Raw genomic sequence first — 19010 nt, 5'->3', positions numbered from 1 at the left:
ACAAGCCAGAGGTCCAGTAAGGCATGTCTGTGGTCCACTGTGCATCCTCAAGCCATAATTATGTATTTGCATTCTTTTATTCTCCTCCCCAATTAGAGGTTCATTAGGATTATTTGGAAGTGCTACAGTTCCTCTCCTGGTGCTTGTATTAGCTGGGAAATAAAGTGGGTAAAAAGTGCAAAACCAATCTTATTCTACTTAAAGTTCACCCCTCAAACTAAGCTGCTCATTTCATCAGTTTATCAACAAGTGCTCCTTATCAGACCAATCCTTGTTCCCCATCCCCACCAGTGCAAGCACATGCAGCTACACCTTTTTAGACCCTCCCTTACCCCTACTCCTACCACAATAGCAGGCAGGTGCTCCTGTTGATCTGGATCTAGATTTCTTTAAATGTTCATTCTGAATAAATCAAGGAACAATAGGAATTCTGCACATTCACTTTAATGAATATAATCCTCCTCAGAGAATTGTCAGCAAAATGAATAAGATACTATCGCATATTAGTATCACAGAAAAGCCAGTCTCTCCTCCTCTCTGTGTTGGGGCTCTGCAGATGGTCTCATGTGTGACCCACTGAAGCATGAATAGAAATTTTAAAAAATATTCGCAAGGTAGGAAAACACTATCACCCAGTTCCATTCCCAATCTTTTGTTCTTACTTCCAGATCCATGTCTGGATACTCTTAAAAAAAAAAAAAAGAGATGTAAGCTCACCACGGAAGTGGCTGGCATATAGATCCCTGTGCATTGTCCAGTGTTACGTTATGATGGATGGCTTTCCACCCAAAATCCCTTCAAGCAGTAGACCTCCAACAAGTCACAAAGGCAAGTCAGTCCTGCAGCAACTAGCGCACTGCAGGATAGCTTGTGGAATGACTATTTGCATCATGTTGGTTAAACTGAAACCAGTAAGTGTCCAAGTTGCCATTAAACCTCTTTAATTCCAAATGATTCAGTTTTGCTTCATCTGTGAGTTGCATTAAGTTCTAATGGCAGACAGCCAGCAACAGAAGGGCTGCACATATACCCGGGCATGAAGAACAGCTCCCACCTGAAAGATTTAAACCGGGTACACAAACCCAGCCTGGAATTTCATAAAACTAACAAGGAAACAAAGTGAAGGTCCAGAAGAGAAGCTGCTAGTTCGCTACAAACTGCCCAGATGAGGGGAGATGCTAGAAATCGTTGACAGGGTGCAAGATTATAAAATAATTTCAAAGCATGTAATTGAGTAAAGGGCAGTCCATGGGGATTCATCAAGCAGAGGATCATACACTCCACATGCTTGCTACACTTCTTTGAAGACTTTATTGTCTTGGTAGATAAGCAGGGCTAGGGGAAGGGAAGGAAAATTAAAATGAGTGGATCATGTCTCAAGAAGTCATTTGAGGCTGTAACATAAGTGATTGATTTTACAAGGTCAGACTCTAGGAAGTACAGTGCAGCACTGAAAAGAGAGACAACTGAAAGAGGTGAGCAACCAAATGAAGGATTGACAGTAAAGGTCGCTGCAAATGGTTCCAAATCCAAAGGGATTAAAGACAGTAAACGAAAAAGCAGTCTACAGTGGAACAAGGTAATTAGTGTGCAAATCACGATGGCAGGATCAGCCTGAGAACCCAACTGATTCAGGATCTCTCACATCAGCTGGTACTAGATGTTGCAGAAGAAGGTACAACAAGCCCCTTAATTTATCTTACATGTAAAGTGCTCTTATGTATTTTCCCAGCTATCTAAAGGTACTTGGGCTGAAGCCTCACTAGTGAACAAACTGTTCTGTTTACTGTGCAAATAGTGAGCTGTACACTAGAGCGCAAACACAATACCAACTAGAAGTTACAGCCCAGAAAGAAAGAAGTTCTGAATGAACCAAGGAAAGAGAGAAGAGGGAACTGTTTCCAGACGGCTTATCCAACCAACTAGCATGCAGGGACTGGATAAAACAAGGCTGTAACACTTAAATGAAGCTCCATTTGTCAAAGGGATCTAAATTTCCCTACTGCATGACACCCACCAGGGTTCCTCCAGCTCAGAAGCAACCGTGAGCTGATTAACGTTGTCTACACGCTGTCCTAGCAACAAAAGAGTAGTTTGTTTGCTTACTTTGGGGAGGTTGAAACAAAACTGGATATTCTTCAGAAATTCACCCAGTATGCATGAACTACAATTTTTTCATCAGGAGCTCCACAACGCCACTGCTCCAGGATGCTTTGCAAAGCACCCGAGAGAGTATAGTCGCTGTGCCTTCTCAAATGTTCTTGGATCTTCATTTACAACACACCTTTTTTTTAACCCGAAAAACAATCAACGTTCTTCAACCCCAACAAGCACCAAAATAACAGCAAAGGAACCTAATAACTTAATCCCACGTGTGCTACACCTCCTTGCACACACAAGGAAAAAGATTTCCTATGGTCCATTAGACACAGCAGCAAAACCACTGAGCTGGAATGAAACTCACACCCCTGCAGCAGCCCAGCACAAGGCTTAGGCCTGCTACATGCTACTTCAGTACTTAACTCAACCTCTAAAACAGTCCTTGGCCTCAGAGTCCAACACAAGGCAACCTACAAGACACCACAGCCATGAGCTCAGCTGCTTTTCCCAAAGAAAAGGTCTCTTAAGGAGTTTGCTATTGCACTCCCAGTAAGTGCAACACACATTTCTCATTTAGTTAAATTAGGCATCAAGTAGTAAATTAGTTGAAAGGCAAATCAAAATCGGATTGTGGTTTAGTGCCCAGGGGAAGAATATTAGTTTGCACATTCATTAGCTGTTGTGCTTCTCTCAGTAAAAGGCACTTTAAAAGCACCTTGGATGGCTCTTACCAAATTGTGGCATCAACCATTAATCAAACTGATTTCCCAGGTATACTGGAGTCCTCTGAAAAGCTAGACATTTTTTCCATTTCTGAGCAGAAGAAGGAGCAGACTGAAGTTGAGAGATACGACCCCACCACAATTTGAGACTCTGCCCTCCCCCACTCTCTCACTGCTGCCGGCTCTACAGGAGATGTTAATACTATTCTATATTCCTCTTTCACTGTCAAGGGCCTCAGGACAGGTAAGCCAAGCAATAGAAGTCAAAGCCAGCAGGGAAGCAGTAGGGCATTTCTGACAATGTAGTGACTAAGTACCACTGGCGACGTGTAGGGGGTGCATGTGGACCCCCTGAGCTTGGCAGTGACCCCCTGCAAAGAGCACTGCCAATGCTGGCAGTGGCACCTGTGGGCAGTCGCCGCTCACCACCCGCCCCCCACCTCGCCGCCAACACCACTGCAGCGTCTGGGGGTGGTCGCCAACTGCTGGTCAGTGCTCACCACCCCCACTGCCGACACCACCACGGCCACCTGCGGGAGCTCCCCGCTCACCGCCACCACACTCCCACCACCGACATCACCGCCTGCGGGAGCTCGCCGTGCCCCCCAGCCTCCGGGGGGATGCAGCATTCATGCTAAGTACCACCCCATCATTCCTACTCATTGCCAAAAACGTCTGGTTTGTAAAAGACATTCATCTTTGGCTGCAGTCTACTGGGTTTCTCATTCTTCCATGCAGTCCCTTCCCTTTCACACAGCCTACTTACCCTCTTCTACAAGACCAAATGAGTTTCCATATACAGCTAAATACTGAGCCTCAACAGGATGAGGCCTCTAACATGACATGCAGCCCCAAACACATTGGTATCTTTGTAAGCAATGAAAGGTGCTCAGGCACAATGGGAATAAGAACCTCACAAGCACCTGGTGAAAGGGAGGAGAGCAGACAGATACTTTTTGTTTCTGCCTCTCAAAGTAGTTTAAAGAGGTGGGTAAGTCTCATTATCTCCCCTTTTACAGGTAGGAGAACCACAGAGATGCAGCAGGTCTTTCCCATACACAGCAAGGCAGGGCCAGTTCCCAAGTGTTATTAATGTAGTGCCATAAATGCTTCATGGACTAAGACATAGTCTCAGAACTCAGCAGCTCAGATGTGCATTACCAAGAGAAGAGGCCAGACTCGATGCCGGCTTGTTCCTTCCGCAGTCATTCTCTGCAGTGCAAAGCAGACTGCTAACTTATTCAGAGTAGCAGTGTAGTGGTGGAAACGTCTACATGAGGTGCAGGACAGAGCCAAATCTAGCTCCAAGTTCTTGCCTGAACAGTACTCGCAGATCACCTTGCCTCAACTGGAGCTTAAAGACAGAAAGTCCGCTTTGGGGGGACTGAAAACTGTGGAATCATCTTCAGAAAACCTTGTGTTTTGTTTGCTTTCCCACCAGGCAGAGAAAAGCTTTCCCAGGAAGTAAATATTGTCCTGTACACCATGGAAACTCTCACTTGTATGACATATGCACTCCTCAGTACTCGGGCTCTGACAGGGATTCAGACAAACCAGATTTTTAAGCTTCCTCTTACATTCCCCCACAAACTGACCCTTCTGTCAGACTCAAGGGCTCTTACCTTCCAAAGAAAAGATTTCAATCTTGTCTACAGCCCGGCCTTAGAACTCAAAATATGTACAGTCCCATTAGCTCTAGAACAGGGGCGGGCAATTATTTCTGGCGGATGGCCGCTTGCCAAGATTTGGCAAGCTGTCAAGGGCCACATGGGTAGCTCCGCCCCTTGACCGGTGCCCTGCCTCCTGGTTGTCATCTTGTGACCAAAGTCCCGTCCCCTAACCCCAGATCTTTGCCACCAGAAGTCCCACCCCTTGCCCCCAGAAGTACTCCTTTCTGCAAGGGGTTTTGCCATCTTGGAACCAGAAAAATACCAAATTATATTCTAAAAAGTGAACATCTACAACATTCATTTATTTTATTTCAAAAAATATTTTTGTCCTGATTTACATGCGTTTGTGCAGCGCACGCAGAGGTGACTGCACAATAGCTAAAATGAAGTCTTCCTCTTGTATATTGTGGGTGGAGTGGGTATAGGTTTTTTGGGGCTGTGGGTGTGTGGGTATGTAGGGTGAGGGAGCATGTGAGTGTGTGTGTGGATACATGGAGTGTGGGGGGGAGGGTGGCTGGGGTGTGTGAGGAGGTGTGGGTGTCTGTATGTATGGCACTGAGGGGGGTGTGGGTGCATGTGTATGGTGGTGTGTGTGTGTGTGTGTGTGGGACTCACCCCACAAACACACACACTCTCTGGCCCTGCCTACATATACACACACACACAGATTGGCACAGCCCTGTGCTCCCAGTCTGCCAATGCAGCCAGAAGATATGTGGTGCTGGAGCAGGGTGGAGGCAGGAAGCAGGAAAATGGCTGGAGGTGGGGTGGGGTGAGGCTATGCTCCTGCCACCTGCTGCCGGCTTCCCCTGGGTCCTACTGCCCTTGGCTCCTATTATGTTTGACAGGCAGCCAGGAGCAAATTAATATTGATTTCCTAAACTTTTTTAGGGGCCCTGCAGGCCAGATAGAATGGCCTGGTAGGCCAGATTCAGCCCACGGGCTATATTATGCCCACCCCTGCTCTAGAAGAATACAGGCCTTTACTACTCAACTTAGGGAAATCTTTGGTTAGAAACAGTAGCTCAACTCTTCTTTCTTGCTAGGAGGCACTTATAAGCACATACACATAATAAGTTACATCACATAATAAGTTTAGTCTCACAACTGGTCCTTTGGTAGTAAACTGTAATTCAGCAACAACTACCTTGTCTGGTATTTTACTGGCTAGCACAGTCAACGTCCTAGAATACTATACAATTTGGACGAAAATGCATATTTTCATCAGTCATTTCTCCAGGTTTGATCTAAATAAGGGAAGGTTGTATCTGTTAGGCAGAGGGTTCCAGTATCTCTTTTGTGAACCCTGCATTTACTATGTCTCGATTAAAAATCAAAAGTGGGGAGCACATTTTCTATTTTACAGCCCCCCACTTTCCATTTTTAATAAATAAAATCAGTTTATTTTCACCAACACAAAATAGGACCATTTTCAAAATAGCAAAACCTCAATTTTTGAGGTTTCTGATTTATTTAGGATTTTCCCTTACATAGCAGACACATACTTCAATATGTAATGAATGCAGTGGGTAACCCTTAGTATTTGTGAGGAAAGCAGGATGGTTTGCTGGGGAAAGCGCAAGAATGGGCAATAGGTTCTAGGCCCAATTTAGCCATTACTCTGCTATGAGACCCTAGGGAAGCCATTTCTCTGTGTTCATTTTCCCCCTTTGTCCACCTAATCTATCTAGATTCGAAAGCATACTGGGCCACAGACTTTCTGCCTTATGTGTGTGTTTAGTGCCTATCAAAAAGGGGCTCCTAAGTGCAATAATAATACAAATAATTGAGAAACACACTTGACTATTTACAAGTCTGTGATTGTGATTCTAAACCACACTAAAGTAATTCCCTAGCTTTAGCACTGTGTCTGGGAAAGTTTTAGGTACATTGTTACCTAGTCTAACAAGCAGGGTGAAGCCAGAGAGAAAAGCCAAAGTATGCAATAATTTCAAAATAAATTCCAATTTTTTTTACACTGCTGGCTTTTTAAAATTAATCAGTTTCAAAATGGCTGCTTGCACTTAAAAGGCTTGCTGGTTCACATCCAAGAACATCTTTAGGATCTCTGAATATGTGCTGAGGCAAAGCTCATAGCTCAGAGAGAAAGAGAGAGGACATAGCTGGAGGAAGGTATGTTAGCTCTCATAGGGAAGGAGTCAGAGCCGGGGGGACTTCGAACATTTCAGTCATTATTTGCTGTTAAAAGCCCCATCAATTTTAGTTCTTTTTCATTTAGATATTTTTGAGAACTTTTGTCTGATTTGAAAAAGCAGTGGCATCACAAGAAAAATTCTTAAGGAACTGGAAGTAGGGTCTCTGTGTTGTTGTAGGTACAATGGTCCAAGGAACACAAAAGAAGCAAGGTTTGCTTGGGAATACCTATCACTGGACCACCCATATAGTTGAGAGAGATATCTGGTAAATTTTCCAGACACAAAAAGTGATGATTTTCATTTACATAATGGAGTTAGACAAAAGGTACCGTTTTACCTGGTATTTAGCTTAGGCTGTTTCAACGTCTTTCCCAGATCTGAGAAAGGGCACCTTGTGCCTGGAAACTTATCTAACCTCTTCCTCAACTACATAACTGTTCCAATAAATTATATTCCCAAACACACCTTGCTTAAGGAACAGGGTCATTAGAAAACATTAAACATTTTAGGACATCAGCTTGAAAGCAATTTGCAAAACAGCCTACAAAAGACACTATGCTACAATAGATCAGATTCATCAAGCAAGAGTAAATTAACATCGCTTTATGCCCTTTTAAACTAAGGACTCCTGTGATCGGCAAAGAGCAAGGACACAGCAGATGGGGTGCCACCAGATCCTCTGAAGGGTGCCAGGAGAAGTGGGGAAATAAGCAGCTAAGTGCGGGTCAGGCTTGTCTCTGCTTCCCAATCAGTCAGCCCCTCAGCAAGGAGGCAAGTACGAAATATATAAATTAGTTTTTGAAAATGAGTGTCACTTAATTCACCAAAGATATGGAGATATGCCTCAAGTCCCGTGAGAGGTACCTTGAGTCAAAAAAAGCTAAGAACCACTGTTCTGGTGGCTGCTGTGATAGTAACAACATGAGTGTGAATACAAATGACACCATTAATTTTGTCAGGTCATGAGCAACTTTAAAAACACAGACACACACACACAAAACAGGGCATCTGTGACTTAGACTCCTCTCAACCCTATATCCAAAGGGGATAGCGCAAGAGGTGATAGCCAGGATTTACAGGGTATCACCATTCCTTCCTCTGCTGCTATGCTGCAAGGAGGAAGAACAATGGGATCTCACACAATTAAAAGGGGCTGGATACAGAGACCCAGGTGAAACTACATGAGAACACCAGCCCTGAAGAGGGATGTTTTCTTTACAAATCCACTGCCCAAAGCTCAGACTTTGCACTTCATACACCCTCTCATCTGATTGTTTCACATAATCCTCTGGCAAGACACAGCAGCAACACCTCTCAAGTCCATCCTGCCATCACCAGCATGTAGAGAGACTGCCTAGGAATGCAAAGAAGTCAGAGGAAAAGACTCCGAGCAGAGACTGAAGCTGGATATGCCTCTCCCAACTATTCTTGTATAGCCTTCTCCAACCACTCTTCAGCATCTCCCAGTTCCACAGCCTCAAGGTAACACTTGAGCAGGAAGGCTTCATTCCAACACTGCATGTGACAATGTGGATGCAAGTCACTTTAGTGGCATGCACCTGCTAGAAAAGTTCTCAGCTGCACATCCACAAGCCAAGAATTATGTTGGCCAATCCAGTGTTGGCTTTTGACACCCAGATATTTATGCACTGGTTTTCACAGGTACTTGGCAACCACAAGTCCTAGTGAAATCAATCCAAGTCAGTCAGTCATAGATGGTCCCCCATTATCACAACACCTGTGGGCCTCCCATGTATTTTGAATCAGAAAAGCAACAGTGACAACTTTTCCAGCCAATGGCCTCCCAGGCTCCATGGCCTCTTGGGAAGTCAAGCCAACATCACTAGTCTAAAAAGCTACCCAAGGAACATACAAAGTGGAGGTGGTGGTCAACAAACACCTGTTGTCTGATGAGAATTCACCAGCCAAACTCAATGGACAAAGATTGCATGAAAATAACCATGTACATACTGGCTAGCCAGCCTTTCAAATGACAGCCAAGTGCACCTCTCACCTGTCTCTGAGTTTTGAATGGGAGCGGTGAAAGAAAACATCTAGAGACCCAGTGCCTAATTCCACATCAACAATCCATGGGGAGAAAAAGGAATTCCCAGCATCCAAGCTCATTTCCATTATGCTACTACTCCTAGCAGTATACTCAGGCTGGGCACAGCTTACAGATTGCTGAGGTTTTGCAAACTAAGATCCCAGGTCAGCAAGATGGAGCACGCACCTAACACTAAGACCCACTGACCTGGATGGAGATGAAAACAAGAGACAACAACAAAGATCTCCAGGCTCTTCACAAACAGCAATCAATTCACACCCGTTCACTCTACGTAGGAAGTAGCTGAGATGACCAAGGGACTGAAAACCCCATTTGCAAATACTGATCCACTGTTTAGTACAATTATAGTCATGTCCTTGGCAATTGTTTATTCTTCATGGTTTTCAAATGGTTTATATTAATTCTTTGGAATATTTACAAAGATGATATTACCTGCCTGTACCTCAGACACATGTAGACAGGGGTGACTATGTGCAAATAAGCTATTTGCCACTCTCCTGCTTAAGCAATTTAAGTTAATCAGAGAAGAGAAATGTAACACAGCTGTTAGATATCAGTTCATAGAGATTCCCAGGAACTGCAGTTTGTTCAGATATGTTACTTAAACAACAAAGAATTGGGGGAGAATTCACGCTGGTATTTAAAAGAATAAGAAAAAGGGGCTAAATTAGCTCAATGCATCATTAGTTATGAAGAAATCAGTGGCTTGGTTCTAGTAAGAATTATTATCCCCATTTTATAAATAGGAAAACTGGGGCATAACAAATCAACTACACCAAGACAATATTATTTACAAGGCTAGAGACACAAACCAGGAGTTCTGACTCCAATATCTTGCTCTAGCACTTAGGTGACACTGCTTCTTCTCTAAATATTAGTCAATGAGAAATTAAGATTCTCTGTTTAATCCTGGATTTATTTTCCTGAAACATCCAAGAGTGCAGCTGCCTCACCTGTTCCTAAGAAAGGTAAGAGCGGCCATCTACCCAAGTGCCTATGCATGCTGTATAGTTAGTATGAAAAGAAAAGATCCAGGGTCCAAAACTGTTTGGCAGATGTTAAGGGGAAAAACAATATGGGCAAGTTTCCCATAATTCAGACAGATTTGTGATTTCTGATTCAGAGAGGGCTTTTTTAATGGACTGAAAAAACACCTTGTGGAAAGCTCTAAAGTCACTTGCTATTTGAAGAATTAGTACAAGTCTAACATCATACAAGATGAAGAGGATGGAAGCAACAAAACTGAATGACATTCCAGTATTTGTGGGAAGAGAGGTATGAAGTCAGCTGGGCTGGGTCAGTTTGTCACCAACCTTCTCTAGAATTTCTCCAGCTGTTCCAGTTGCAAGGAGAACGTATATTCTCGGCACAGTGTGCGCGCTGAGCTAGCAGAAATCCTGCACATGGCTCTGGACAGAAATGCCAGCTCCCTTCTAAGGATGTGACAAGATGCCTCCAGATTTAATCCCACACAAAATGTAAATTTAAAAACTTTCTGTTCAGATAAAAAATATCAACATTTGCAGTTTCAGAAGATCTCAGAACAGCGGTTTTTTTGGTGAAAAACAGCTAAGCTTCCTTCCTCTAGAGGAGGCTTGAGACAGTCTGTAAGTGTCCCAACAGTCGAAAAGAGTAGAAGTCCATATCATACTTTCTCTGCCTGCTCGATTACCTCAAGACCCTACCTTCCCACTTCCTTCTAACTTAAAGTCATCGTATGGGGCAGTTCTCCCTTACCCTACATCTTGTGCACTCCTTCACAGCAGTGCAAAGTGACTATAAAATCTGGCAGCTTTCTAGTATGTGTTGTATGTATACACAACTGCACAAAGACTAGGGACAGACCCTTAAAATGCACACTTCCACATCTCCAAAGTTTCCATACAAAAAACATTCAACAGTAGCTTCTCTTCCCTCTACCATTACATAAGAGAACTGGACTTGCATTAAATGCAAGGATTCACTTTGCACGATAGGATGAGGTTACCACATGCCGTGTTCAGAAAACAAAATTCTGATTAAAAAAAACCCATAAATATTTCTCAGAGATCATGCAGGTATCCCATTCCCCTGCAGGAGCAAAGTCCTACTGTAACTTTAATAAGGGTGATACCTGCATTAGCAAATGTGGTGCTTTGTTCTTAGCATTACTGTAGCTACACTTGTCCAAGCATTAGTGCTAACAGGCCTTAAATGTTCCCAGTACATGAAGCCCTGCTCTGCTTGTACATTGCCTCATGCACGGGTTATTTATCTACCACTTTCTTGGGAGACTATTCTACATTTTAACAGATCTCAGGAACTGTTCCTTGTTATATTACCCTTCTCTTTCCCATTCTTACTTGCATCCCTATAGTTTCTCTCCTTCTTGGGGTTATAAGTCTGTTCTATCTTTTCCCAATCAAAGACTGATCTATCCCGTACAAATAATAAATCTACCCCAGGGAGAGGGTCTCTCTCAATGGTACTTCTGAGGGATTTTTGAATCAACATAGTTTTCTGCATTAGTGGGAACATCCTTCATCTGGGTGCAAGCTGTGCCCAGTAACAATCTGGTTTACTCCACAGTATGCAAGATACCAGCTTCATGCCACTTGTTCATTGTCAGAGACACCCATGAGGCAAACCACTCATCAAGCACTGTATTAATAGATTTAAAAGGCCAGAAAAGAGCATTATGATCATTTTGTTCAACATTCTGCAAGATACAGACCATAACATCATCCAGGTTCATGCATCAAATGTGTATCTCGTGCGCCAAGCATTGGTCCCAACCCCATGACTCATGGACAACATGTTGCCTGAGCAACTTGCCCAACATCACTTGTGACCACAGGAAGACAAAACAAGTAAAAAACAAAGCGACAAGCAGAGCCAGGTATAGCGTTACCTACAGCACATTACTTGCTTGGCATTGTCGCACAGAGGCCAGTGGAAGATAGGGACTGCTGAGCTAAAGCATATCATTCAGAAAGATGTTCAATCTTGATTTAATGTCTGACTGATAGATAATCCACCATAACTAGGGACTTATCAAATTCACGGTGGAAGTGTGGTGTGCTGTGGCTCCTTTAATCTTGCAGGTTCCCCCATGCCTCTGTCCCACTAATTGGTGGAGGGGTCCCGCTTGCAGCTTGCTCCTGATCAGCGGGGAGGCAAAAAGTGCCAGGGAGGCAAAAAGTGCTGATCAGCAGGCTGGGGTGGGGGAGGCGGTAGGGGGCGAGGTGTGTTTGGGGGAACATGCAAGATTAAAGGAGCTTCTGCACACTATACTTCTGCCATAAATTTGGTAGGTCCCTAACCATAATCCTAGGTATTTTTTTCCAATGGTTAGTTAACCACACTCTTAAAAAACTGCACTTAAGTTCTAGGTCCAGTGTATCTAATTTAAATTTCCAGCCCTTGGATCTTGTTCCATCTTTGTCTGCTAGATGAAAGAGCATCTATTGGAAACCTTCTTCTCACCAGTTCCCACTCTAGGACTGGTCAAGTAAGCACTTAGCTTTCTCATTATTAAGATGGAAACCTGCTCTGAAGACACGCAAAAAACAGGAACGGCATTTGTTAAAAACTTACAGACATAATAATAACGTTTCAGAAAAAAAATCCACAACCCAACACAAAGATTCCATTCTTTGTCCCCATCTTAAATATATTGTTAAGAAATACGAGGTTGCTCCTGTCACCTGAACTGGCAATTTTCTAAGAAAGAGGTAGTTTTAGCAACTTCTCTGCTGCGGACTCACTTTCTGGGTCATATAATAAGGGTCAAAGTCCTCCAGTGGTACAGCAACCAGGCCTTTTGGGATATCTCCATAGATGAAAGGCAAACTCTTCCCTGCCTCGAGGTCACTGTTTGGTTTTGGTTTGCTGTCTTCGTCGTCATCCCGGTGGCTGCTGTCCTGCTTTGGACGCTTCCTCTTCTTCTCTTCTGCAACGCGTTTCTCAATGTTAGCCAGAGACTCTGGGGTGAAACGTTTAAAACTATCAGGGCCGGGTGGTGCAATAAGCCGTGCTGCCATCTTTTCATCCTGCAGCAGCTTCTTTAGTTATGTTGCGCCCGGGACAGGTCAGCTCTGCATGGAATAAAAAAGTACAGACAAGACAAATAGTCAGTCACTGCCCAAGAGACAGACAAGCGCATCTACTGGACAACCAAAAGACCCACGACAGCCTTCAACCTACAAGCCAATACTCAGTGCCACGCAGGAGCAAACTGAATTAGGGACAAGAATTAGCATCTACATTCGAAGGGGGACTAACTCTCTGTCCTTTGCATGCCAGATCCCTCACTTCCATGTACAGCTGGATGGAAACAAGCTTTCCTGCCCTGAAAAAACTTGGATATAAAAAATTCCTCTTGTGTTGAGACGAAACAAATAATTTTTGAAGTTTTTTTGCAAAAATAAGAAAAAAGGAAGTAAGGCCCTCACTTGGATGTGGGAGACCCAACTTCAAGCCAATGAACATCTAGTTACTTATACAAAGTGCAATAGCTGCAAATAGGGAGCTTACTCCAGAACAACCAATACCCTCATGTTTGGACACCACTCTGTGCTATGAGATGCGAGTAGTGCAGGGACTGGAACCTGGAGAGCCCACATTCCAGGACAGCACTAGTGGCCATTGCTTTCTCTCGCATCCTGGAACTGAAAAACCTTTCAACAAGAGTTACATCAGCATTAGTTACATTCCCACAAAATGTTGATTTTGACACATCATTGTTTTCTGACCAATTGTTTTGCTGCAGCCTTCCTTACTGGCTCAACTCCCAATGCAGAGACAGGATGTGTCCGGGGGGGAGAGTAGATGTGCCTAAGAAGGGTTGGCTGTGAACACATTCCTCACCATCCCAACCATATACTGATCAAAGCATACCTTTGTCTAGGCTCATCCATGACAACAAGCAGGAATAACTTGGGGGTGGTTTTTCCAAAGCTCAGACAACACCAGGAACTAAACATGCTGAGCTTTTTGGAAAACCTGGCCTGTTTGGCCCAATCTGTATCACCAAAGTTACCTACAAGTTTCCCTAGCAACTCCAGTGGGTAGGGGGCTAAGTTCCTAGGGAGCCTAAAAGACTTGATGATAAAGCACCAAGTTATTTTACATGCCTCAACATACACATCTTTTTCAACTCTGAAATCATTTGCCCAACATATCACCCTTCCATTATGTAAGAACAAATCTTATGAACTGCTTTATTAGACATACTCATTAACTAATGAGGTTTCTAGAAAATGGTAAACATAGGACTCCAAAATTAGAATTTCAATATTATTAAGAGTTTTACAAAAAAGGTAAGAGCAATTAAAAAAAAATAATACATGCAGCATTAATACATGTAAGCATCCTCCCTACACCATTTGCAACACAAATGAGTATTGCCTTTTCTTCCTCCAGTGTACAAGAAGCAGAGAAGTGAAGCAGACTCAGTGCAACAGAACACATAATTAAGGCCTCCAAAATCTCCCAGTTCATAAGCAGTAGCAGAGGTCTTTCACATCCAAGCTAAGCTACATTTAAGCCAAGAGTGCTGTGTTCACAGCACATCACAAAATCAGGGCCTAATAAAACTCTCCATGGCATATGTGAACTAAATGTGATTTAAAAAAAAAATCACATCAATGGTAGCAAAAGCAGTGCATTTTCAGAAAGATGGTTTAAATTAGTTGTGAAGTATATTAAAAAATACGTAAAACAGCATTGGCGAAGTCTGCCAGGTAGATTTGCACTGAAGTACTCGGTTGTAGTCAGTAGGTTTCATACTGTCCTCTCAAAGAGAAAGACTAACTGTACTTGTAGCAAAAAACCCCAAAGCAGCTAAAAACTAGCTTGTCTACATCCAGCACTCCAGCAAAACCCCTGCAGTTTTGCACCATTTGCCAAGGTTTTGCTTGAGAAAGAGCAGTAAGGATGTACTGCAATTCTACAGTGAGGGAAGGATATCCCTGCTTCAAGCTTTTCACACTATAGAAAGAGACAAGCAGAATTCTAGAAACCTTGCACTGATGCAACAGCACTGCAGTATTGCAGGCTGGAATACAACAGAGCACAGACACTGCTTGGCACTTCAGGGAGAAACTCAAAACACTGAAGGAGTGAGTTTTAAAGGAAAAGACAAAATCATGACAGTATGTTGGACACGTTTACATGGGAAAGCTGTGCATGCCGAGGTCCCTTGTGGATAAAGGAAGTGGATCGGATAGGCAAAGACCTAAATTGAGTTATCCGAACATGCAGAGCTTTACAGTAAATATTCAATATTGGGGATCTCTGGACGAAGAATGACTTTCATCTTCCTTGAAACCAATGATCAGTATAGGGCCAAATCATTATGATTCAGCTATTCCAGCACAAAGTCAGTCATCGGTAGCTTGCACTCTCCTCGGCTTGGAGGATGTCTCTTTTTAACTTCACCTTGGCAAAAAGCCATCAAGTCCTATGAGGTCATCAAAATGGAGGAACGTCCTTATTCATAAAGAGCTAAATGGGGCATATTTTTTGCGCAGCCTTTAGCAAGGGCTGAACTATGGGGATTCACAATGCCCCTCTCAGGAGTTTGTGCCAATGAAGGAGGATATATCATGGTGGAGTGGGAGAGACGAGTAATCATATACAGCCCTTTCCAGGTTACAGCAAAATTCTGACTACTAAACCATGGCTCCAGGAACCTCCCTGCCAGGGACACTGCCACACAGTCCTTTATGCTCCCCCAGCAAGTATCCAGGTAAGAAAGAGGGAATCCTTGCCCCCTATATATCCTCCTCTACTCAGGCAAGAAACATACAACATTGTTCCAACATTCAACAAAATGTCCTACTATAGATCCCTGAAACATGGAAGATATCGTATTTTAGCTGTTTTGGGAAAAATAAACTTCATTGCTAAACAAGAAAGAAAGATTTCTGCACCTCCCTCCCTACTTCTGACATCTGACACCTACAGGAAGAGGATAGCCTTACCTGCACATCAAAAAGCAACTCGCACAAGGACTCTCTCAGACCCAAGGGAATATATGTCCAGCCTTAACTTCCCCCGTGCAAAATGAAGTTTATTTTCCACCGAAGAGAACTTTTATCATCTTTGATTTCTCCACAGTCTGAAGAAGTGCGTGTGTGCCCGGAAGCTTGCAAAGAAGGTATGTTTTTTGCAATTTTTTAATTAGTCCAATAAAAAGGTATCACCTCTGAACCAAGAGTTTTGTATTTCTATTTGTACTACTCTCATTGCACTAGTGTCATTTGATAAAAAAAAAACCAAATGAGAATGCATAATATAACCATTAATGAGCATTTGACACTTTCATAACAAGGTGATTCTGCCTTTTTGTTACAATGGGCGGTCATAGCATTTACCCAGGAAACTGCAATGTCTGATTATCTGGTGGGTCCTAATTTTAACCCAAAATAAATCTGTATCTATTTGGCTGAAATTATTGTCACCTAAAGTGGTATTTTTCTGAAGGCTCAAACTGCTGCTGAAATGCTGTGAGTACATGAGAATTTCTACTTTTCTTACAGCTGGTTTCTAGACTTCCGGTTTACGGAAAAAGCTTGAAAATGTGAACTATCAAGACTCAAAAAACAGAATACATATAAAAATAACCCCATCTTAAAAAGAAATCGAGATTTTTAAAGCCAAATCTCAATTCTTATGTCCTCAAGGCTATAAGTATCAAGTACACTGGAGAGCGAGAGTCCAAATATGAGACTTCACATGTTCCTAGAAACCTCTGTTGTAATCCTGAACCCACCTGCTTTCCCTTACACTCAGTAAAGGTTATTTTTGTCTCTAATGGCCAACATAACAAGAACAAAAAGTAAAGCATCTACCTGAGTGAAATGATCACCACTAATCTTATGAGCAACGAGTCAATCTACTGATATGATAATTTGTGTGTGAGCACACACGCAGGCACATGACAATGACCCCCTACAGGATGCAACCTGAATTACAAAACTGTGCGCCCTATGCTACACCCTGCCAAGAGTTAGCAAACGGTTCTCTTTCACATCTGCATGATAGGGACCTAACCTTATTATCAAATGGAAAGCTATACAGCTTAGCAACAAACACAGGGCCAATGTGGTTTGCATCTTCAAAAAAGGGAGGAAGGAGGACCCAGGAAACTATTGGCCAGTCAGTCTTACCTCAGTCCTGGGTAAGCTTTTTGAGAGAATTAACCTGGCACATGTCCATGAGGGACCAGCGAGGTAGGTTATACTTAGGAGCAACCAACACGGGTTCATTATAGGCAGGTCCTGTCAGACCAACCTGGTGGCCTTCTATGATCAGGTCACAAAATCTTTGGATGCAGGTGTCGCGATGGACATAGTCTTTCCAGACTTCAGGAAGGCCTTTGACACCCCTTCACCCCATTCTCATTAAAAAACTGGGGGACTGTGGCGTCAACACCTAGACAGTTAGATGGGTCGCTAATTGGCTGGGTCACCAGAGAGTGGTGGTGGACAGGTCATTTTCGACCTGGAGGGATGTGGGCAGTGGGGTCCCCCAGGGCTTGGTCCTTGGGCCCACATTGTTCAACATCTTCACCAGTGACTTGGACAAGGGGGTAAAAAGCACCCTGTTCAAATTTGCAGGTGACACAAAGATGTGGGAGGATGTGGGCATGCTAGAAGGGAGGAATAGGCTGCAATCGGACCTGGACAAGTTACAGGGGTGGGCAAATGAGAAAAGGATGGGTTTCAACACTGACAAGTGCAGGGTGCTGCACCTGGGGAGGAAGAACCTGCACTGTACCTACAGGCTGGGGAACTCCCTTCTCGTCAGTGCAGAGGCAGAAAAGGATCTTGGAGTCATCATTGATGCCAAGGTGAGCATGGGCCAGCAATGTGGGGACGTAGTCAGGAAAGCCAACCACACCTTGTCATGCATCCACAGATGCATCATGAGCAGGTCCAAGGAGGTGATCCTCCCCCTCTATGCAGCACTGGTCAGGCCGCAGCTGAAGTACTGCGTCCAGTTCTGGGTGCCGCACTTTAGGAGGGATATGGACAACATGGAGAGGGGCCAGAGGAGGCCACTCGCATGATCAGGGGGCAACAGGGCAGGCCCTACGAGGAGAGGCTACAGGACCTGAACCTGTTCAGCCTCCACAAGATCTAGTGGCCATTTCCCAACTAGTCAGAGAGGACCAGCAGGCATTGAGAGAGTCCCTGGTCCCCCAAGCACTACCAGGAGTGACTAGAAATAACAGCCATAAGCTGACAGAGCAGATTCAGGCTAGATATCAGGAGGCGCTACATCACGGTCAGGGTGGCTAGGATCTGGAACCAACTTCCAAGAGAAGTGGTGCTGGCTCCTACCCTGGGGGTCTTTAAAAGGAGGCTGGGTAAACACTTTGCTGGGGTCATTTGACCCCAGTACTTTTTCCTGCCACAGCAGGGGGTTTGATGATCTGCTCAGGTCCTTTCCGACCCTACCAACTATGAAACTATGAAATAAATTTGTGCCCATGGGTTTATTTACAATGTTTGGCTATGGAGCTACGTAGCCATCTTCAAAATACCATCAGCAATTTTCATATCAAGCATTTTGTTCCTGCTGTGAATTGTGCAAAACAGAACTGGAGTTAATCCCTGAGCAAAGCTATTTCTGTTACATGCCAGTATGAGCTCAAAACAAAGTTAACGCATGCAAATAAATTCTCCAATTTCCTTCCCCCTGCTCAAATGGAACAAGGAGGGGTCTAATCAGAACAAGCCCAGACAACCTCAAACCTAGAAATCAAGAAACCAAATGGAATGGAATTAATTAGGAACCAAGTGGCTCACGCTAAGAACTTCTGAGCTAGGCACATGTGCAAAGTTTGGTTCAGATTCAGGAAGAGATACAAAACTTCAGACTCGGTAGCTGTTATTTGAATTTTAGAAATGGCCAGAGCCTGCACGATTGCACTAGGCACAGTATATCCCACACCGAGACAGGACTTTGTTATGAGACAACATTCTGATTCAGACCACTGATCCATTATGCTGGAAAACTGAACTTTGAACGTATTTACACAGCATTTTCTCACAGCCCCTCCTGCACAGTTTGACAGGGCATTATCCCCATTGTACAGATATGAAATTAAGGCACAGAGACTGAGTGACTTTATTCAAGAACACATAAGGATTCTGCAGCACAGCAGGGAATCCAAGTCCCAGGTTACACCTCTAACAACAGAAATATCCTTCTTTCCCTATTCTGAAACTAAAAGTTCCCTAGCCTGGACCAAAGAGATGCAATCTGTTGCTTTGGTCCAGATGCGTTACAAAAGTAACCTCCC

General features: G+C 43.7%; 1 protein-coding gene across 1 annotated transcript in view; it reads right to left on the bottom strand.

Moving 5' to 3' along the window:
- Positions 1-19010, bottom strand: part of SCN8A (sodium voltage-gated channel alpha subunit 8) — a 90438-nt gene that overhangs the window by 58910 nt on the left and 12518 nt on the right. The window contains exon 2 of the mRNA XM_090056026.1: positions 12463-12792. Within this exon, the coding sequence (XP_089912152.1) occupies positions 12463-12738 (276 nt within the window). The 5' untranslated portion in view covers positions 12739-12792. The remainder of the gene's footprint in view (positions 1-12462; positions 12793-19010) is intronic.

This window comes from Crocodylus siamensis, chromosome 6 (genome assembly GCF_052110815.1).
Source record: "Crocodylus siamensis isolate JL-2025a chromosome 6, ASM5211081v1, whole genome shotgun sequence".
Lineage (NCBI taxonomy): Eukaryota > Metazoa > Chordata > Crocodylia > Crocodylidae > Crocodylus > Crocodylus siamensis.
The sequence above is the reverse complement of the archived record's forward strand: the minus strand, read 5'-3'. Positions and strand labels throughout refer to the sequence as shown.